Genomic DNA, 23240 nt, shown 5'->3' on the forward strand with positions numbered 1-23240 from the left:
ACTCAAAATGCTTCCCGTTCACACAGGGCTGTAGAAATGACTTCAAACGCTCGCTTAACATGCAAAGTGAGTGACCAAATGACCCACTGTGAAGAATTTTATGCCCTTGCATACTCAAACAAGAGCGGACTCAGGTTGAGCAAATGTAGCGGTCCGTGCTTCTACTTCTTCGCTTAGCAACAGATTAATACACTGTCCACACGGAAACGTTTTCAGGTCAAAACTGCTCAGTATTTTATCATTTCAGCTTGTCGTTCACACTGAAACGGCGTTCTGCTAAACAGTATTTTTTGAAAACGGTGTGGAAATCTGAAAACGCCAGCTTCTCGTTGCCGTGGCGACAAGGGAAACCGCTGCTTTCTGAAAACGACGACGTCACCTCCCCGTCACGTGACCGGAAGTGACAAGCCGACAAAATATCTGAATACTTCGACTGCACCCCAGTCGACGTTCTGCTGATAGTTTTTGTCTTATACTCCAAAATGTTCCACTTCATGGTCAGTCTAAACAAGGCCTGGAAAGCGGAAGATGACGGACTTTATAGTTTTGGTGTCATGTGGTGTACCTTATGTATTACATCGTTTTCACCCAGTGATATGCCCCCCATGTTGGCCACACAGTCACAGTCAGGAGATCGGGAAGACCTGGGTTCAAATCTTCGTTGGGCATTACTGTGTGGAGGTTGCATGTTCTCCCCGTGCGTGCGTGGGTTTTCTCCGGGTACTCCGGTTTCCTCCAACATTCCAAAAACATGCATGTTAGGTTAATTGACGACTCTAAATTGTCCATAGGTATGAATGTGAGTGTGAATGGTTGGTTGTCTATATGTTCCCTGCGATTGGCTGGCGACCAGTCTAGGGTGTACCCCGCTTGTCGCCTAAAGTCAGCTGGGATAGGCTCCACCATGCCCCCGTGACCCTAATGAGAAGCGGCATAGAAAATGGATGGATGGATGGATATGTTCTCGTCTGGTTGCAACTATTTACTAATCTGACAGTGTTTTCAACCTGCCAAAGAACCCAGGAACGTGTCCGTGCGGTGCAAATGTATCCCCATTCAAAGTATTCAGCTAACGTGATTATTAATATGTATATTTCCGGCAAGACAACACATTTTCTCACTGAATCTGCCTCATTGATTGCATCTTTTAACTAAATCCTGAATGCTTTGTCAGCCCTCTTTTTCTGTGACTAAATCTTGTCACACTGGTCTTATTTTATTTCAAAAATACTCAAATGTAATTGTCAAATGTAACAGACAGTTACATTGTTAAAATGGAATTGTATTTAGTAAACACTAAACAGTGTTTATGGCTTGGAAGGACTCGAACATTTCAAGCCTATGACTTGGGACTTCACTCCACCTGTCTGGTCTTGACTTGGACTTGCACATCTTTACTTGAGTCTTGAGATGGAAAAGGAAAACTGCACTTTTTTTGCACAGAAATGAGAAAGGATTGTGGATGCAGGACAAAATAAAACAAAAAAAAGTGCAGTTTTCCTTTAAAGACTTGAGACTTACTTGAGACTGTATCTGACGTTTATTCCCTTACACAGTAGGGGTGTTTTTATTAAAGTAATTATTTGTTTTTGTGTGCGTGTGTGTGTGTGTGTGTGTGTGTAATGCACAATCATGCAATTTTCAACTCAGGCTCAGTGTCGCTGTGTCCGACCATGGAAATCCCCCAACTGATACGTAACCACTATAACTCACACAATGAGGGGAGACATAATTAAATGGGTTGATTAATTCTGCTGGACCATTCTGGCGCTTACAGTATATCACATGTATTACCAGACAAGGGAAATCTTGGTAACACTGTATATTTGTAATGTATATGTGTGGAACAGACAAACAATTGCTTAAAAACAGCTAGAGTTTTACTAGGGGGCTTCACCAAGGGGGGCTGGAGGAGGATACATTAAAGCCAAATGGTTTGGTCTGTGTCCAATTGAATAGTTTGTGCGTTAATGCAGTTTTCCAAAAGAGTCGAGCATGGTCAGATTAAGGTGTTTACATGCATCTTAAAAAGATGGCTCCAGTTGATTTAATGCAATAAAAATCGTCTTTCTTTCTTTAGTGCATACAAACATACTGCCAGGCACGCAGACGCAAACCTTCGTCGTGCAAACATGCAGTAGCACTATGATTCCCATTTTCTTCATTCTAATAAAAAGACGCCCACTTGAGCAGAGAGGAAAGATGCACTCTCAGGCATGCACACACACACATTTTCAATTTCACCTTTTCCCTTTCAGGCTATCAATCTGTTCAACGGTGTTAATGCTTTGTAGGTGTGTGCTTCAGTACACGTGTGCATGTGTGTTTGCTGACAAGGGCATTTTCCATTAGCTAACCAACAAAGTTATTCTACACACAGGCAAATGACACTGTAGCCTCACATCACCTGACACCAACTCTCTGTCACAACGCACACGCTAAACACTGCTTTTGATGTAATCAAATGTAATGTGAGCAGAGCCATCTGACTAGTGTGTCATTCATGGCTCTTAATGACCAGTCACAGGCAGATGGGGTGCTGTGGAGAAGCTTGACATTTCTTTTAGCTTTTTCTAGTGATTATCATGAAAGTCTACTACATCATGTGTGACAGCACTAAGTTCAAATCTACCACAGGTAACCTTTTCGAAGCAGAAGATGCATTATTTAGCTGCCTCTTTCAGTCTCATGCATAGTTTATAGTTTGTTTTTACCAGTCCAATTTGGACTGGTACAGCTTTTACACTTGATTGATATCGGTCCGATATCGGCAACAACAACAAAAAAAAGTATGGGATTATAAATACAAGCAGTCCATTCCAGACTCCTCTCTAGCACTTCTCCTCACAACAGCTAACATGCGAGCAGGAGCAACGTGGAAGCCCAAAACCCGCCATGCACAAGTCCCCCGGCGGTGGCACAGAACCGTGGAAGTTCAACACCATCCCGCATCTGAGGCTGCGCCACAAAATGTGTGTATTGTTTGTGTAACCTTCTGCATGACTCTGCTGTTTCAGTTTCCACGTTGTGGGGGATGTGCGAAGACGGGAAAAAAATGCTTGTGAAGCTTATGAGCTTTTTTGTAGACCAGGGCAGCTACAGAGTGATACTAGTACTCTGTGTACTCGCCAAAACTCAACCTCTTACCAACCCTGCTATAATGAACCAGTAGAAACAAAGCTGCAGCATTCTCTGTTGCCATCTGTTTTGTTTCTTCTCGGTTGTGGTCAGCCCCCTTTGACTGCACTTTTGTACTTCACTGGGCATGTATTCTGGGCTGCTCACATATTAGAGACATGTCTACAGTATATGGACACAACAAATTCAAGAGTGCACTACAGGGCTCTGGTAGTCTCTTTGACATGCACAGCTACCAGAACACACAGCTGGTTACCTTTCAAGGTCACTACCAGGTTACTGTAGCACTGCTGTTGTAGGAACACAACACACTGCACTTGTGCTCGTTTAGCGCGTTTTGCGCAACTGTAACTACTGTTAACTGGTCCGGTGGCCGAGAAGTATTAAAAAAATGTGCACCGTGCTATGATTTCAGGGTTTTCCCGCCACATGTAATTTAATGTGGCACAACGCCACGGCAAAATAAAAGCCGCCACACCTTAAAAATGAAATGAATTTTTAAGTGAACCCTTTTTTTTTTTAATAGTACACTATTGTATGAATGCAATATGGATACATATATAGCCTATAATTTACGGAAATATTGTCCAAAATTAGTTTGAAATCAAATTTCAAATACAGTGTTCCCTCGTTTATAGCGGGGGATAGGTTCCCAAAATAGCCCGCAATAAGTGAAATACGCAAAGTAGCCAACTTTGTTTATAATTATTTGTATTATTATTATTATACGTTTTAAGACTATAAAACCCATCACAATACACTTTATACACTTTTCTCGGACAGGCATTAACATTTTCTCACATTTTAAACACTATCAAAGTAAAAATTTCGTTTGAATTTTAATGATCAATCTACTAGGTTGGACACAAGAAATTCTAAAGTGACATACGCGTATTCACTCCTCTGACCGTGCCTCGTCCTGGCGCCGTTCGGCTGTAGCGTTTTTTTTATCCTTGCTAAAACATATTGCTCCTGCAGTCGTCCTCCTCCTCGTCCTCCTCCTCGTCCTCCTTGAACCGCAGATTAATTTACCCGGTTAGAGTCGTCTTCTTTTTCGATTGTTTATTGGCGGTTAGCAAGCAGCTCACACAGTTAGCTAGTTTGCGAGCGACTATTGACCACAACAGGAAATGCCATGAAGGAGACTGAATGACAATGGTCTATAGCCAATCAAGGCACAGAACACAATGGGCGTGTTCGCCCTTAGCCAATAAGTACTGTTATAGCTCTCTATTTAGCCAGCTATTGTCACCTGTGGATTCCTAATTTGCTCGTACAGAAACAAAACATGCACATAAACACACACTGAGACAGGTGGAGCTGCACACATCTTCAACATGAGTATACAACACCCTCTACTGGTAGCAGGAGTAAATACAATAACAGACACAGCAGAGCACCGAAAGATGGCTCTAATACACCACAAGGACGCAGGACACAATTGCACAGAAAAAAAAAATCAGCAAAACAGAAATTCGTGAAAGGTGAACACGGATTTTGCAAGAGAACATAATGTTTCACACACCTGTCTGCCCTGTTGGCACTTGTGCATGTATGACCAGACAAAAGTGTGCATCCTGTATTGCGTTAACGAGGGACGCACCTTTTTCCTGACGACCGTGAGAATGAAAAATAGTCTGTAAAATGTCAATTGATGACAGCTTGTCACAGGCTAAGCCTATTGGTGCCATAGTGTATGATCGCTGACGTTTCAATCACATCTTTGTTTACACATTTTGCCTGACAAGTGCCTTTCTGGCAGCAGGTAGTTTGCTTGTTTTTCGTTAGCTTGTTGACTTTTTTTTTTTCTTGTTAAATTTTATATTGAGAATGTGCTGTGGGCCAATTAAAAAAAAAAAACAAAACAGCCGCAAATGGCCCCTAGGCTGGCCCTGTGGACATCGCTGAAACAGTTAGTCCACAATAAGCCTAACATGGATAAAGACACGCCAACCGCTACTGCAGACTTTCATAAACTTTGTTTCGTTCGATATTCATATTTTCCACACATAATTGCTCGGAAATTTCGTTAGCCTGGATGCATTAGCCACATCGTGCTAACGAGAGAATCACAAAGTTTTGAACTTTTGAGTGACACCTCACTCGGCCCAATGAACAATTTTTTACCTGCAGTGGCACAACAGGCAATGAACTTCTGTGCATAAAAACTCGGGCCAATTACATTGAATTTTAATGATAAGAGACAACAAAATTGTGAAAACCTAGGTTTAAATCTCATTTTCTAGAATGCATTTGTGAGCGTGGCTAACAGTAGTATGCTAGCAATGGTATAAAAGGCCTGAAAATACAGTGGAAAACTTTTGTGTTTTAATCCTGTCAGTCTACATGTTTATGTACTGCGGATGGAAATTAGCCTCGGGCTAGAATCTGGTGTGTTTACATTCCAATGTGAGAATGTAAGAGAAATGTTCATTAACATGCAACGTACCGCCCAAATAAATGTGTACAATAATGAAAAAGAACGTCACACACTTGTGTGTGTGCGCAAATGAGAGCGCGAGAGATCACAAGGGTTTAGTTATGCAACAAAGAAATAAGCAGGCAAGCAATCTGCTGGGTCTGCATGCGTTTTTCTGTCTGTCTGTTTGGGGATAACTCTTCTATGGTTAGTAGGGTTCAAAGCCCGTGCATGTTTCAGGTGGAAAATTACTAATGGGGAAAAGCTGCATGATTTTTAACGGGCAGTAAGTTCATAGCTTTGACATACTGAATATTAGCGTAAAGAGAAGTGATAGTCATTCCTCATTTATTGCAACCTATTGGTTCCAAACTGGACCGCGATAAGTGAATTTCCGCGAAGTAGGATTCAATATTAAATGTAATATTTTTGTACTTTGAGCAAATCCTGATTATGACTTTGTAAATACGTTTTTTACCATTACTAGAGCCCTGTAGACATGAAACAATAGTCACCACTGCACTTCCTGAGGCGGCTATTGTCTCACCAATGTAACATTACTGACACCTAGTGACTAGTGTAGAATGCTACCGCTGTTTGTGGTTCAGGAGAGACTCACGATGCATTTCAATCGCTTTTATTAAGAGAACACATGCAGTGAACAGTCACACAGGAGCTGCTGTCGGCCGCTCTCTACACGGCTATCCTATTGCTAAGGCTCAGCTACAGCCAACTCGAACTAGCCGACGTCACTTAAAGGCGCACACAAGTCCCAGATACTGTATTACACTTCACAACACATCTTCTGAACGTCTTAGATTTGTATTTTCGTCCATGTAGCAATTTTTATGCTACAAAGTGGTTAATTTAGGCCATGAATTTCCTTAAATATGCATTTTTTAAAGCTAATAATAGGTCATATTCAACCACGAAACAGCAATCCATTTAATATTTAATATTTTTTTTACGCGATAGAGTGAGGGTGCGATGTTTGAACCACGATGTAGCGACAGACAACCGTAATTCAAAGAATCCAAATAGTGTCATCAAATCGTAATGGAAAAGCTGACAGCAACTTCCCTTCGAAACAATGCAGGTTGCAGTTCCTGATCTGCTAGTGGGCAAAATCAGATTAGACATGATAACAGGCCATGAGCAGTGACCAGCCAATCGCTAATTGCGGGATTTGCGCCATATAAAAGATATACTGTACGATAGAAACTATGGAGATTTGGCCTAGGATAGAGACTTAATTTCTATTGCCCTATCGTGATGATAACGCATGTTGATGATGCAACCTTGCCATCCTGCAAAACAGAGTAAAAAGCTGCAACAATGTCGTCAACAGCTTGGAGAAAACATCACCTAAGATGTTAACATATCCAGTTGTCTCTTGCTCCATCACGATTCGAACATCGTGCCCTCACTCTATCGCAGTTTTTTAAAAAAAATTGTTAATACATGCCTATGGTTTTGTGGTTCAATACAGCCTATAGTAGTCAAAACATATGCATACATATGCAAATATTACGTACTGATGGCCCAAATTAAGCATTTTCAATCATAAAATGAACGAAAATACAAATATATGTATTTAGAAGATGTTATATGTTGTGGAATATCTGTGACCTTCTGTGTGCCTTTAAGAGGCGGAGCCTGTGAAGTGACCTGTGTGAGTTGCTGAGTGTTAGCATAGTTAGCAGTGTGGCGAGTGCCACTGACTGGTGTGAGTTGTGGCCAACAGCAGCTCCTGTGTGAATGTTCTCTACGCCATTGAAGTAGTATTCTACTACACTGGCCACGAGGTGTCAGGAACGTTACATTCGAACAACAGCCGCCAAGTATGCTGTCAATGTTAATGTGAGTCTATGTTTATGTCTTATGTCAACTATTTGAGTAAAACTAAACGTAAACGTGCATATAGGTGGGTTATTTCATGTCTAAAGGGTTCTGATCATGTTAAAAAAAACATATTTGGAAGATTTTAAACAGGTTTTCTTTGCTCCAACTATGAAAATATTCAGTTTATTTAGATTGACTTCTACTTCACAGAGAATCACTTATCAAGGTCGGGTCCGGGACCAATTAACCGTGATAAACAAGGGACTATTAGTCTGGTGAATATTTGGAAATGAATAGACTAACAAACAAACTAACCATAAAAAAAGCTACCTCCAAGCTTGCGGCTTGCAAAGGTTCATTTTCCATCAATTGGTGTGACTGCATTTGTGTTGGTTTGAGATTTGCAGTTGCTATGGCAATAACAGCGACAGGGCATTGATCAAACAAATGAGTGAACAAATACAAGTGAAGGAGTCAGAGGAGAGGAAAACAAGCAGGGGGAAAAAAAAATGTGTGTAAGACTCTGAACTCTTATCTCCAATGGATGTACCAGATGGCGCTGTACACACTGCTATTACATAATCAAAACAGTGAGCCACATTTTCATGCAGACACTCTCAGCCGCTGTCAGGCACACACACACAAAACATGGACACTTTCCAGACTGAACATAACATCATCAGTGCAAAACCCTAATAATTTAGTTCCAACAGACAAATACCAGTGTAGTCATACATAGACCAGTCAGAGTCATACCAACAGGAGCAACACACAATGTCATTCGAAAGATGTGTATGCATGCTTGTTTGTAACGGAGTGACGTTAACAATCCTACTTCAACCACAATGTCACCACAGCAAAGCATGTGTGTCAGATATTTAGAGCAGCCGGCCTCAGAGTGCTGATGGGTTTATGGATAATGACAAACAATTGTACGACTGTACTCACATAAGAATAAGCTTGACCGAAGTATGAGCAAAACATACAGCATGTTCCAATGTTCTCGCTGTGTACATTATAGCGATGTAGTGATCTAATGTTATTTATTTATAACATGCGTGTGGCCCGGGGGCCACTTGCGGCCCGCGGCTGATTTTATATTGGCCCCCGGCACATTCTAAAAATATAACTTAAGAAGAAGGGGAAAAAAAAAAAAACACAGCAGCAAAAATGAAAAAAATCAGCAGTAATTTTACAAGAATACAGTCAAAATACGAAAGGAAAAAAGTTGCAATCTAACGAGAAAGAGTTGTAATTTTACGAAAATAGCGTAATATGAGAGAAAATAACATTCCTCCTGAAAGTTTTCCAGGGCCCAGTGGTGGGGAACCCTGGGAAAAAAAAAAAATTAAAAAAAATAAAAATATATATATATATATATATATATATATATATATATATATATATATATATATGTATTAGTACAAAAATTGCACGTATTTTTTGCCTGAATTACTCATTTTCAAGCACAGTTCAATTTGTGAATGTAGTATTCTACATTGGTCACTGGGTGTCAGTAATTGTTTGGGGAGACAAGCACCAGACCTAATTGCCAGAACAACATGCTTTTATTGCAGGTTTAAATTATCTCACAGGTACAATAATAAGACGATGTGCTACTGTTGCATAAACCACGACAAGCTAAAACTCTGAAACCCCCACGTCACTTCCTGTCCAAATCCCATTCTGTTTCCCCTCTTTTATGCATTAAATGGCTTACTTTGTCTTATTATATCTACTGTACTGTATTGGGTAAACAACTGTAAAGGTGACTACAGGGGTGTTAATTAATGGCTAAAGGGCTCTTATAATGTTAAAAAAAACATGATCATAAACAGGTTTTCTATGCCCTAAATATAAAAATATTCTATTTATAAATATGAAATCCTACTTCACGGAAATGTGACGAACGAGGGATTAGAGAAACCCAAAATATAATTTGCTCGGGAGAATAAGTCAGTCAAAAAAAGTGTCATGAAGAGGGAAAAAAAAATGTAAGTCACACTGGACTATAAATCCCATTTATGTAAAAATTGACTTTACAAAGACCAAGAACAGACATTTAATCTGGAAAGGGAAACTATTCAACAACACAATATCACACAGGATAACAGGCTGAATAATGGTCTAGTAAGCCTGTGACCTGGGAAGCTGAATAGTCTAACGTTTTTCCTTGTGAGAGCTACTTTTACAAAATGAAAATGGCCAAGAGCTACTCATTTTTGTAACATTTATTTTCAGAGCTTATTTTAAACCCAAACAAAGCGAATATGCTTGTTTTACCAGAACATTAACAAAATGCTGGTGTCCACAACTCACATTTTGTATTTCAGAATGCATTTCTTCCTACTGTTCTTTCAATATTAACTGAAAACCTGAATGAAAAGCAGGCTTGCGGGCACCTCGTGTGGTCGTGGGGGGCTACCTGGTGCCTGCGGGCACCACGTTGGTGACCCCTGGTCTAAAGGAACAAAACAAACCAGTGAGTCCAACAAGCAAGATACCGGTAAGCAAGTCCACTAAGCTCTCGATCTCATTTAACTACAATGAAGCCGAGAGCTCCCCCTCGCTTGCATATTATATATGTCAATAATCAATGCTGACGGAACAAAAAAAATTAAACTAAAAGATGGAAAGCGGAAGTGCCGCCCGGACAGTTTATGGTGGTGCACCTAAGTGTAACACGCTAACAAAATGACTGAGCATAAACTCCGACCCGCACCCGCTGGATTTAAAGTGAGTGTCTGGAAGCATTTTGGCTTTCACGTAGTTGACGGTAAAACTGAGCTGGACAAGAGCCAGACAATATGCAAGCTTTGTCATACAAGCATACAAGTTGCAGGACCAGCCAAACTATGAAAAAAGTGTGACTTATAGTCGGGAAAATACGGCACATGGAGGAACACTTGAAACACTTTAGAACAGGGGTCGGGAACCTTTTTGGCTAAGAGAGCCATAAAAGCCACATATTTTAAAATGGATTTCCTTGAGAGCCATATAATATTTTTTAACATTGAGTACAAGTAAATGTGGGCATTTTTAAGGAGGACCTCTAAAGTTATTCTTTTTATTAACATTGTTACACTGAAGCAATCCAATAATAAATAAATTACTTCTTACCATTAATGCGACTTCTGGTGCTGCGTGCTTTTGCACCGTACTCCGTATCTTTTTCTTTTTCCAGAATTAGCGATCTGACTATTTGGTTTAAGGAAGGGAAGTTCATGCGAATAGGCTACCGCATTATCTAGTGATAATCAAATTTTGGTGTTTGACCCGGAAAATATTGGAAGGACAGCTGGCACTGGCTCTGGCCACCCGCATTGTGGTAGAAAATGGATGGATGGACTAAAATGCATAACAAAGTTTTATATTTTGAGTGTTATTTTTAACACTGTGATTTCTGTAATGTACAATAAAAGGTCAGCGAACAAAAAACCAAAAATACATTTTTATCGTGTTAAGACATGTTTGAGAGCCAGATGCAGGCATCAAAAGAGCCACATCTGGCTCCCGAGCCATAGGTTCCCTACCCCTGCTTTAGAAGCTTGACTCGTCCTGACAGTAAAAGCCGAAAAGTGAAAAATACTACAAATTGCTTAACTGCATTCTCTCAAACAAACAACAACATTGCTGTAGTACTTAGCCATAATAAAGCTTTTTTTTTTCAAAACTAGATTAAATGATGATGATTGCTAAAGAAAACACATCAGAAAGCAGTTATATGATTGAATTGCATGCTGTATATGGTAAAGATACCATCAAAAGACTAAAAACCCATAGTCGTAGATCTCCAGTAGACGAATGTAGATGGTGAAATTCTCCTCAATGCTCAATGAATACAACTTAAAACTTCCTTTGGAGCTTTGAGAAATTTTAAAATGAGACACAAAGGCAGCTTTTTTCATTTGTGGTGGTTATGCCATTTCTATATACTGTACATACGTACAGTATATATACAGCAAACAAAGTTCTTACCAGGGCAGGCCACTGTATGTGCTTCGCCTTGGTTCCCTGCAGCAGGCCTCCTGCTCCCCCGCCAGCTCCTGTTCCTCCTGCTCCGGTTCCTTCCTTCCTCTTGGCCCAGACCAGCTGGTGCTCAAGTAGAAACAGCTGGAAATCCTCATAGACCTTCACCCACTCCCTCTTCTCCCATTCCTGGTCATCAAACTCCACGTATACCTGTGAAACACAACACAAATTGGAACAACTTGCCAACATTGCGAAGATCTGCTATGTTTCATCGCTACATTCAGTAACATGAACCAAAAACAGCATGACGGACAAAACGGTGGGGTGAAACTGAAGACCAGCAAAAGATATACAATGTCATAAATGCATCTGGGTTATCAGACTGTGTGAAGCAGTGGTGTAGGCGGTCGTTAACATCCAGGTCAAACTAAGTATTTGTGACCCTAATCGTAGGAGTTTTCTTTTCTTCAGCAATGCTGAAGTACATGAGAAGAAGTGTGAGCCATTTAAAGGAAAACTACCCATCATCCACAATCCTTATGTAAAACATAAGCACAAAACCCTTTCCCTTTTCTGTGCGTTCTAAAGAGAGAAAAACAGTGACCATGAGGGAGCTATTTTGACAATAAAGCCCTCTAAAAAACCTCCAACAACATTTTATAGTTTTATATACATGCTGTGACCAGCAGTAACAGGTACATGAATAATAATACTTACAGTATTTTGATAATTTTAAGCATTACCAGAAATTCAGAGCCCATTGATAGAAACTAGCACTACTTCCGTCAACAATAGCGGCATAGAAAGCATGTGTATATTTAAAACTACTAATCATGGCAGGCTTTGTGAGAGCCGCTGCCGACTACTTTTTGGACAAATGACGATCCAGAACCTTATCTTTCTGAGCCTGAATATACGGAGGATGAACTACAGGTTTTAGAAGCTGAGCCCGCAAGAAGAGAGAGTGAAACTTCGTAGCAAATGGGGGGCAAGTCCACCACCAGCATGACTTGGTGGTGTAAATTTGGAGCTTGCCGACAGAAATGGAGTGTGGCATAAGTGTTACGATCCATGGAAAGGCTTCGTATGTATGGCGAGGAGGACATTGCTCCAAGAGATTGCATCACAACAAATGAAGACTTGTTAGCGCTAATGAACCCTGCAGTGATACAAACTTTTTTCTACCTACTCAAAATAAACTGGACCAGCTGGACCAGACGGACAGGTGTCCATCGAGTAAGTCAACATGATATCGATTCAGATACATGGAGCACATAGCATGATATCACAACACAGTCCATCTAGCTGTGTACAAACAAAACATGGAATGCGGGCTATGACTTAACAGATCATTTGGCTGTCTATTTGTAGTTGTTCATATGCTTGTTCTTGTTTCCTGGCATGAGGCGCTGTGTCACTACGCCAGAAAAATAGTTGTTTGTGTCAGCTGCTACAATAACAATGTCGCAGTAGCTTATTTTATATACAGGTCAGTTATGTAACTAGAACATTTTTGGTGTTTTGGAGGGTTTTTTGAGGGCTTGATAGGCAAAATAGGTGTCTCCCATTGTTAGCTCCCCTGGATGTTCTGGAGAAAAGAGAAAGACGTGTGGTTGTGTTTCACATAAGGATTGTGGATCAGGGGCAAAATTCCAAAAAAAAGTGCACTTCTTCTTTAACAAGTCACATCATCTTGGTTTGTATGTACGTCTAAAAAGGAAAACAGCATGGTTCAGAACTTAAAGACCTCCTAAAGAATGCCAATGACACAGGGCTTTCATTACAACTCTGAAATTAGCATTTTTTTTTAAATTACCACCGCTATTGCTACTATGTGTTGTTTCTCCTTGAAATTTTGTGCCAACAGTGTCTGCCCCTTTGCTGACTAACATAATAACCAGATTTAAAAAGTTTCCGACAGCCTTCTCATAAGCGTGAAAGCTGCCATAGTGAAAAAGTGGATCAAGCCTGTGTTTATTTCCAGTTCTTTTCGGTAATTGCCACGATGCAATATTATTGTCCGTATTGTATAAGCTGTACAAAAGCAGTCTCTGTAGTTGGATTCTGTAAGCCATTAGATCCTCAACAGTCACTCCATGTTCTCTCATTTATGGGCCTATATAACTCTCCCCTCCCCCATGTCTCCCATCCATAAGCAGAGAGAGGAAGCGTGCGGCAGGGATCAACGGGTGCATCTCTCCTCAGTCACCCTCCCCCTCTGCTGTAATGCACTACTGCAGTCAAACGAGTGATCACTCTTAAGCCTGCAGACAGAAGCTCAGTCTGTCCTTTTGTTTATTATTGCTGCTACCTCTCCCACAGTTTATCACCACAGTCATCTATCCTTCAACTGTCAGTCTGCACATCACACCCTTCATCTTCCTCTCCATCATCCCTGCCGAATACTGAGCAATTACTCTCGTTTCAGTTGCATTAGTCATAGTCAATACGTGGACATACACTAATCTTAATCTATGAGGGATGGACTGATTGTGTGTGTGCGTGCGTGTCTGTTGTCCCTATTACCACGACTCATCAGAATGAATCCAGCAATTTTTAAAACTAAACTACCTATCAAATTATTTACAAATTTGAATGAATAGTATGTTTTTTTTTCCTCCACAAACCGTGTCGAACAGTGCATGTAAATGGCTACTTAATCAGCAGCCTACCAGAAAAGTCATTCATCGCTGTCCTCCTCCTCCTCCTGGGAAGAAAAACCACTAAAGTAGTCTTCTTCAGTGTCGGAACCGAACAGCCCCACAATTCCCTCGCCACTCACTCCGGCAGTCTCTCTCCCTCTTTCGTTGTTGCTCAAAAGCGCCATCCCCGCCCCGAGGCAAATCACCCCGAGTCCTGAGTGCTGTCCTCCCCAACACGCAGCAGTCCAGCCCCCCCAAAACCCGCTGGCGACATTCGACCTTACGACACCGCTCCATGCTGCCAACATTCACCAGCAGACCCGAGCAAAAGCCGCTACATCAATCGTTTTCAACCTGAAAACCGCAACACATGCACTTCTCCACACGTTCTCCATGGTGAAGCCGCGCGCACAGAGACCAAAACGAGACCACATATTAGGCGCATCACTGTATAAGTCACAAGGGTCAAAGAGTGAGAAAAAAAGTAGCTTGTACACTGGAAATTACGCTACATGCACCCACCCCCACTAATATTTAGTTCAATGTCCCTGAGCAAGTTTTACTTCGACCACATGCTTTTTGTAACAACAAGTTACTGGCATAATTCTGACTGGATATTTGACCGCTCTTCTTTGCTGAATGGGTATAGTTCATTTAAATTGGTTGGTTGACTGGCATGGGCACAGCTTTTAACTGTAGTCCAAAAATGTTATTGGGTTGAGGTCAGAGATTCGGCAAGGCCATTCCAGAAGATTAATTTTAGCATGCCTTATCCATTCCAAAACATATTTTGATGTGTGTTTGGGATCATTGTCCAGGTGCAACACCCAATTGTGTTTCAGCAGTCTAGCCGGTGATTTGAAGAAAAGTTGAAGAATTTGGAGGTAGTCCTCCTTCTTCCTGGTTTCATACACTTTTTGCAGTGCAGCAGTACCACTAGCAGCAAAACAGCCCCAGAGCACGATTCTACCACCCCCATACTTTACAGTTGGTACGGTGTTCTTAGGTTTGAAAACCTTACACCTTGACTGTTCCCAACACACTTGTCTTTTTAGACAAACACCTCAATCTTTGACTCGTCCGACCATAAATCATTTGCACACAAGGCGTTTAAACATTTCCATGTGAGCAACTGTAAATTTCAGTCGAGCTTGACCGTGTCAATTTTGAAGTACGTGCTTCTTTCTTGATCGACCCTCTTCGTCTACCGCAGTGGTTCTCAGTTATTTTCCATCCATCCACTTTCTATGCCACGCTTGTCCTCACTAGGGTCGCGGGGGTATGCTGGCTGACTTTGGGCAAGAGGCAGGGTACACCCCTCCACTGGTCGCCAGCCAATCGCAGGGCACATATATACGAACAACCATTCACACACACACACACACACACACACACACACACACACACACACACACACACACACTCATACCTATGGACAGTTTAGAGTCTCCAATTAACCTAACATGCATGTTTTTGGAATGTGGGAGGAAACCGGAGACGGAGAGTAACCGGAGAGTACCCACGCACGGGGAGAACATGCAAACTCCACACAGGGATGCCCAAACGGATATTCAAACCCAGATATTCCCCATCTCCCGCCTGTGTGGCCAACATGCTAACCCTGTTCCTGAACATCCCAACCAATTTTCTTTCATCTGATGGTAAGGTATGGGACTTCTTTCAGTTCAAAGTGGTGACAAAACCAAATAACTTGTACAGATGTGCAGTTGTTTGAACTGATGAGCTTTAAATCGGTGGTTGTTTGGGGATGACTGCACAATATTACTTCTTCTTCTATGATTGTCTTTCTTAGAATTTCACAGACTTCCTTAGAGGGGATCGAATGAGTACTGTCACACAAATCCCTTTTTGCTGCCAAATAGACCCTACCAGCTGCAGTCAATCATGATCACCAACAAGAAGTTAATAACACTTGGCCTTGTCAAGTTTGAAAACATTCTGGAACCTTCAGCACAACTTATTTTAAGATTTAGATGACTACATGTATATATTTAAGCTTGTATGTATAATTCAAGAAAATCCATAATGAATTAAAAATTGTTCACCCAATACTCCTAAGCTGTATTCCATCCTGGAAAAAGAACCAATAAAATAAATCAGTAAGGGTCCAATATTATTAATAAATTCTGCCCCAAGGCAAGTGTATGTACACTTCTGGTTCGAACCCCACAAACCTTTTAAGGGGACCTATTATGCTTTTCCTCTTTTCTGACCTATAAATGTTGTTACAATGTTGTATTCTCGTGTTAAACCATGCCAACGCGTCAGATAATGAGGTTTGCGCATTTGGAAGTGAGACCTTTAGCAGTTTTGGACGGCGCCTCAAGCTGTGTTTTATGGAGTTTTGTTTTTTTCAATACATCCATCGACGTCTATGCAACCCGGACGTCCTTATATGGGCATGCCCAACACACCCGCCCTGCTTTGCTCCGTTCAAGGTGTTAGCATGTAGAGCAATGGCTCCCAAGGAAATGTTTGTTCGGGTGTGCCTATAGAGGCAAGTATCAGGCAGAAGTGGTTGGAGTGGCTAATTCCCGGCCAGCAAGAGAAAAATATGCTCATCTGTCAACGGCATTTCACACGGGACTGTTTTGTGAACATGGGCCAATACAAAGCTGGACTACCTGCCAAACTGTTGCTGAAGTCCCACGCCTTTCCAACGTTACTTGGTCGTGTTCAAGAGTCAGAAGAGCAAGCTGTATGTAACAATTTATCAGTGTCCTAACTGTTTATTTTGTGTAAGTAATCGGACAAAAGGGGTTTCGGCAGCTGTCCGGAAGTCCTTAGGAGCGCACGGGAGTGTGACCAATCACAGCGGAGTGGGCTCGGCGGGAGGCGCACCTGGAGGAGGGCCGGGGGTGGAGTAAATTACACAGACTGTTTGGGTGGGAGGCAGTAAGAGGTGCACAGTCTGGAAGATCTAGAAAGCTCTAGATCGGGTTACCGTGTGTTGCTGCTCTATAGGAGTCCAGAACTCAATACAAAGACCTGAAAATTTGTACAATAGGTCTCATTTAACTTTGGAAAAATGGTAGATAACCTGCAAACATTTCCATCAAAGATGGCAATACCACTAAGACCACAACCTCCAACCTGGTACAAAGGCCCATCTAGCAGGCTCTTACAATAAACGCTTTCTCGTAAATGCATCATTGTTGGGTGAGTAATCACCACTTATTTAAAGTCCAGTCATAACTAACAATGTTCTTGTCCCTTGTAACAAGAGCATTCTCAACCATGATACCATCTTATAGAGTCAAGATAGATGCCAGAATTGACCAGTAATAGTAGTCTGCACTGTGATAGTACAGTAACTAATGAACGAATGATGGACAGTCCCTAAAGTCATACGCATTACTATCAGCCAACTTCCAGACAAAATCAGGCTAACACAAGTCACTTTTCATTCCTAAAAGGTGCAGTTAACATCTGTCCTTTCATTACAATCTTGCTCAGCATTTGAATATTAAAAGTTTAAAGTGAACTCCTTACACTGTAGCAAAGTCCAATCTGTAAGGTGTCATGTCTAACAGATCAATATAAGCGTGATACTGGGAGAAACTATGTTATTGAGTACTTAACACTGTAAACAGCACTTGAATGTGTGGATTTTCACTCTTCTTAATTTTAAACATCAACAAGTTAATGTCAACCTAAGAGGATATCAACAAAACCAACTTCAATCACTTATCCACTCACATCTGACAAAGCAAATACCATTTATTTACGGTGCAGTTTACTCAGTAACGAGCAGTATGAACATGCTCTTAACTGCAATACACGGCTGTGATATAAATTAACTTTCCGACACTACTGAAGCTTCAATGTTCCTGAAGGGAAGAGAAAATGCTGAAGACCTGCTGCTTTCTTAGCCAAAGAAAAAAAAACAACAAATTAGCAAATACAAAATAAATAATATAATAATCATGTAATTAATGTAATTAATCAACCAGTTAATTAATCAACTCCACCCACCAAGACAAAGAGACTATATGACTGACAAAAGGGCTCACTCTGTTCATGCCGCTGTTCTATGGAACAAACGGGCCACGGTGCTGAAGCCAATGCACAGAGTGAATGCTCTTCTTGCCTGTTTGGAGGCGAAAGATGAGGAAAACAGGCAAAATGATCATGTTCATTTTCATTTATTGTGCAATTAATTCATTTATTTATTATCTTCCCAGGCCTAGTGCCCACGAGACAGTGTTTTTTTTAAAATTCTGAACGAGAAATCTTGTCACGTTTTAATCTTGCAAGCTCTTGTGACACCCCTTGTAGTTTTTGTCACTGCATTATCTCGTCATCAACAGTTACAATTACATACAACAGATTTAATATAGGCAAGGTACATCCAGTCATTTTCGGACTGATATTTACTTGAAATATCTTGCCCGGCACTCCTTGTTTCAGTGATTTCATTTTGAGGGCTTTCAATGGTCACACAAACCCTGCATCCAGTTAAGAAGACACGCACACGCAACAAGAACAAGAAACTAAGTCTGTTGCTATAGTAACTGGAGGCAGCAGCGAGCAATAGCGTATTACACACACACACACACACACACTCCTGAATCAGTACGCATCGTCCATCCATAGTGAGCAGGTACAAGAGAGGACAGAGAGAACAAAGGAGAGTGCAAAGAATTTGATATGAACAATATCACTTGAGAGGAAAGCAGTAATATCACATCCTCTGATCAAAGAAAACAGATTGTTGTTGGACAGATGATTCCAGATGATGATTTGCCATGACGCATTTCATAGACTTCATGTTGCACCTTTCTGTACCACAATACATAAGGTACTTTTGATGAAATTCCAGGACTTCATATTCATCGACATTTAACATATGAATAAAAACTAATGGCTACTGATGAGCACCTAAAAGCATTTATCATTAATCCGATTATTTGCAATATACCAAATGAAGTCATCACTCATTTTCCATGTGTATCTTTTACTAGTACATCTGTGTGGGAATGTTCTTGTCCATACACCTCAACAGACAGCTTTTATCCATCATATATAAGTTTAATGATTGTGTTTCAATTCCTTTCGTGCCTTTTCGTATCCTCTCGTCTTTTTATTATACTTATGGGGCGGGGGGGGATCTACCAGCATGAATTGCGGAATTTATAGCGTAGATTTCAGCAGACAGAAAAAAAAAAAAGACTAGAGACACCTCTGAGAGGAACTACAGTAACAGCTCTATTGCAGGCATGTCTGAAATCTATATTCTGGGGCATGTTTCTCTCTGTCTATTTAAAAAGGCCTATTTTACTGCTCTGTCTGCATTGGTTGTTTGCTTTCAGGCCTTGTGTTCATTGGCTACGAGCAGCCTCTAGTGCAGCCAGCCAGAAAGCCGCTTTGGAGTCGTTAGTGATGGGCAGATTATACACCACTGCACTGTTGCAGACATACTCTCGTAAATGTAAAGGGTCAAAGCACAGGCAACTGGTTAATACATCAGTATGAGAAAGTCCAACCTGGCCACAGTATGGAGCGACAAACAAATGAGAGCATGGCCATGCAAGATTACCGGCATTGTCGTGATAGAAAAGTGGAACATCGAGCATTATGATGGTGACGGTGTCTCAATGACGTGGTCAGGTCATCAGAATGCGGTCAAATCAAGAGGTTGTAGGAAAAAAAAGCATATCATGGTAAAGGATCTTTAAACAAGGACATACACAAAGGGGAAATGGTACAAGAGTCTGACGACAACAACAACATCAGTTAGCGCTGTGCTCTGCCATGACTATTTGAAAGTAACATACTTCGCGTGCTAACAGGGGACCTTACAGTATGTGTGCTATACATTCTCAGGGCATTGAATCGATCACGATTGGACTGTTCAGGTTGTCTTAGATGACCTTGCGCCTCTCATCCGAGCAGGTTTCATCAGTTCATGCTCGAAGACGAGGTGGGACAAACACCAGTCAGAGTAGATAGGACAGCTCTAGTCTGAGAACTTGGTGCAAGATGAAGTGTATTTATAAGATGGGAATGGTTTCGCTCTTTTGCGGTTGACGGTCATTAGGATAAAATGGGAGTGGTGCCTCTGCCCGTCAATGATGGTAGTTTGGGTGCTGTCACCTTCGTTGCAACAATGATCATGGACACGCCTGAAACCAAGGCTGTGCCTTGTTTATTTATTGAAATCTTTTAGGAAGAGATGAAAGGACAGCATTATAGGTGTGAGAAAGGTAATGTCGCAGACCTCCCCCTCTGGCTTCTCAACCTTAACATGCATGGCTTCCCTCACTCCTCTTTCAAACCAATGACACAGGACGTGTGCCTTGCGTTGCGCATCTACTTGGTAATGAAACACAGAGCAGCCCAGCCTTTGGTTAGTTGGAGTCATGGCTAATGACAGTGCTTAGGAGACACTTTTCCATCGTTAAAGTCTCCTGATTGGGAACATTTTGCCTTCCCGGTAAAATAGGTGATCGGACAAAGATGAGCGTGTGAGAAAAGCAGTGTGCCATTGATCAGTCGAGGTGGTGAAAGGCGCTTTAAGCTGGAACTATTGAGGCTGCACTTCAGGCAATAAGGCCATTTCCTAAAAATAAAATAATTCAGACTGTTTACTTAAAAGAAACATTGCAAACCAAAGATGTCCAAACTGCGGCCCGGTGACAATTTTTGGCCAAGCAGCTCCTTCTTTTATTGGCCCACAAGCATATTCTAAAAATCAAATAAATTCATTATTAATGAGTAAGGATGTCACAAGATCTGTTACAGATCTGTAACAGAGTGAGCCCTTCTCTCACTCATACAGTCTCTTTGTCTCAGTGGGTGGAGACCGGGACACGAGCATACACACAGAGCGCAAAAGAGTGTAATGTGGTAGAGATTAAATTAGTAGATTGCAATATACTGTCACACTGTACATTTTTTTAATATATATTTTTTAAGTAATTAAAATCTCGTCTTGTAGACCCAATCTCGTGTATCGACTCGTCTCGTGACACCCCTATCAATTAGATATATAATTCAGTGTTCCCATACATTCATTAATTAAATTTAAAACTGGAATTTGGAACCACAAATAGATTTAGCGCCACCTGTTCACCCTTGTTCATAAACACATTATAATAGGACCTTCTATGACTGAAGTGTTTTGTCACCACTCCGTACAGGAGGTGGCGGTTTGTATCGTAACACTCTGCCAGAGAATAAGAACATGTAGCAGGAGAGATCAGCCTTGCGACCTGTGCGACAAATATCCAGAGCACTTGAGAGTAGGGTTATCCCGATCCACGGTCCACTTACGATCCAATACCCATATTGCAATCTTGAATATCGGCCAATACCAACATCAATCTGAGGTCAGCACGAATCATTCATACTTTTCTTACTTATTTTGTAGTGTGGAATGTCATAAAAGGCTCAAGTCTACTCAAACAGAACAATAATCAACACTAGTAGGTATGAGAAAAACAGACTTATTTACTTCTTTAAGCATGTGGGGTATGGTTTTATCAACAAAGTAGTGGCATAATATAGCAAGGTTCCAAGTATGTAAACCCGACTGCACTCACCACTGACAGGGGCTGCTCATCTTTTCTGTTATAGCCAATGACTTTTGTCGTCCCGTGGGAGTTTCCAGTGCAACGCTGCTTCAAATGCACGATGAGTTTGGTCGTTATTAAACTCCCCCGGTTCTGTGCCACCACGGGAAACTTGTGCATGACGTGTTCTGCACTGAGCGTACGTAAGTCTTTACGTAATGCGCTCAAACGGCTCATGTGTACAGTCACAGCCGGTAGTACAGTGCAGAAGAAAGATGACAGCATCAAGGTGTTCATTGTTCTGTGTGCATTGGATGAACAAATAAGTAGGTTTGTTGATGACGTTGTGCATTAAAATATTGATACAAATATTGAATATTTTTCAAGATCACTGAGAGTGTGTGCTAAATGCGAGCTGGTCTTCTTACGTGGCGCTGTGACTAATCAGTGCGTTTTCTGAGCTGTATGATCCTGTCATTTGTTTGCTGACTGGATGCACCGACTATGTTTGAAAGCCCCCAATTTTGCACGTGTAAGTAAATTTATGCTTTCACAAATAATGAGTCTTCTTCGGGTGTTGCGGCCACTTTGTTCGGCGGTCCTTGAACACGCCATGCGTGACACAGATTGAGAATTATGTGTGTGAGTTCTCCGACGCTGCACAGACAGACGTGTATTTCCTATTCTTCCTTTCACTTCGTCCTTGTTCACAAATGTTACTGCTGTGCATAAATGCACAAAGGTGAGGTTTAATAATGCCAGCTCTGTGCTGCTGTGCATTTTCACGAGGCTCATAATCTCATGCTGTATGCGGCCATATGTCCAGTCGGCTCAGTGATAAGCCTCATATTGAATTCATTTCCTAATTGGGTTCTGCATGTTACGTGCCTTTGTTTTCATAATTATTTACAATTATTATGTTTACGTGCATGGTCTAGTGGTTAGCACGTTGGCCAACACAGTAACAGCTTGGAGATCGGGAAGACCTGGGTTCGATTCTCCCCTGGGCATTTCTGTGTGGAGTTTGCATGTTCTTCCCGTGTGCGCGTGGGTTTTCTCCGGGTACTCCGGCTTCCTCCCACATTCCAAAAACATGCAGGTGAGGTTAATTGGCGACTCTAAATTGTCCATAGGTATGAATGTGAGTGTGAATGGTTGTTTGTCTATATGTGCCCTGCGATTGGCTGGCGACCAGTCCAGGGTGTACCCCGCCTGTCGCCCGAAGTCAGCTGGGATAGGCTCCAGCATGCCCCCGCGACCCTAATGAGGAAGAAGCGGTATAGAAAATGGATGGATGGATGTTTACGTGCATTAGTTGCATTGTACTGACTATTTCCATGTTCCATGTCCTCTAAAACCCTCCCCATTTTAAATTAGTAGTTAATGTGTGCAGTTGAAACATAAGACACATGATTTTTTTTTACATAATATCATAATATATATTTAATAATTTATTCATTTTGTGGTTTATGTTTTCTAAGTGTGCAGGAGTAAAGGGTACATGACTTCCAGTCATATGTCTGAAGGGGTACACTACTGTGAAAAGTTTGGGAACCACACTTTTTTCAACTAATCTGTTGAAAATTGCAAAAAAAAACAACAACAAAAAAAGCGACAAATCTGGCAACTTTTTTGCGTGTTATTGGAAATTTTTGGACACATGAAAGCACGTATCACTCTCCTCAACTGGTG

The 23240-nt window shown here is 41.3% G+C and overlaps 1 protein-coding gene across 5 annotated transcripts in view; it reads right to left on the bottom strand.

Moving 5' to 3' along the window:
* Positions 1–23240, bottom strand: part of jmjd1cb (jumonji domain containing 1Cb) — a 154681-nt gene that overhangs the window by 74318 nt on the left and 57123 nt on the right. For all 5 annotated transcript variants that reach the window (XM_054757419.1, XM_054757427.1, XM_054757400.1 and 2 more), the window contains exon 2: positions 11378–11581. In XM_054757419.1, the coding sequence (XP_054613394.1) occupies positions 11378–11581 (204 nt within the window). The remainder of the gene's footprint in view (positions 1–11377; positions 11582–23240) is intronic.

The sequence above is a fragment of the Dunckerocampus dactyliophorus genome, chromosome 2, assembly GCF_027744805.1.
Source record: "Dunckerocampus dactyliophorus isolate RoL2022-P2 chromosome 2, RoL_Ddac_1.1, whole genome shotgun sequence".
Lineage (NCBI taxonomy): Eukaryota > Metazoa > Chordata > Actinopteri > Syngnathiformes > Syngnathidae > Dunckerocampus > Dunckerocampus dactyliophorus.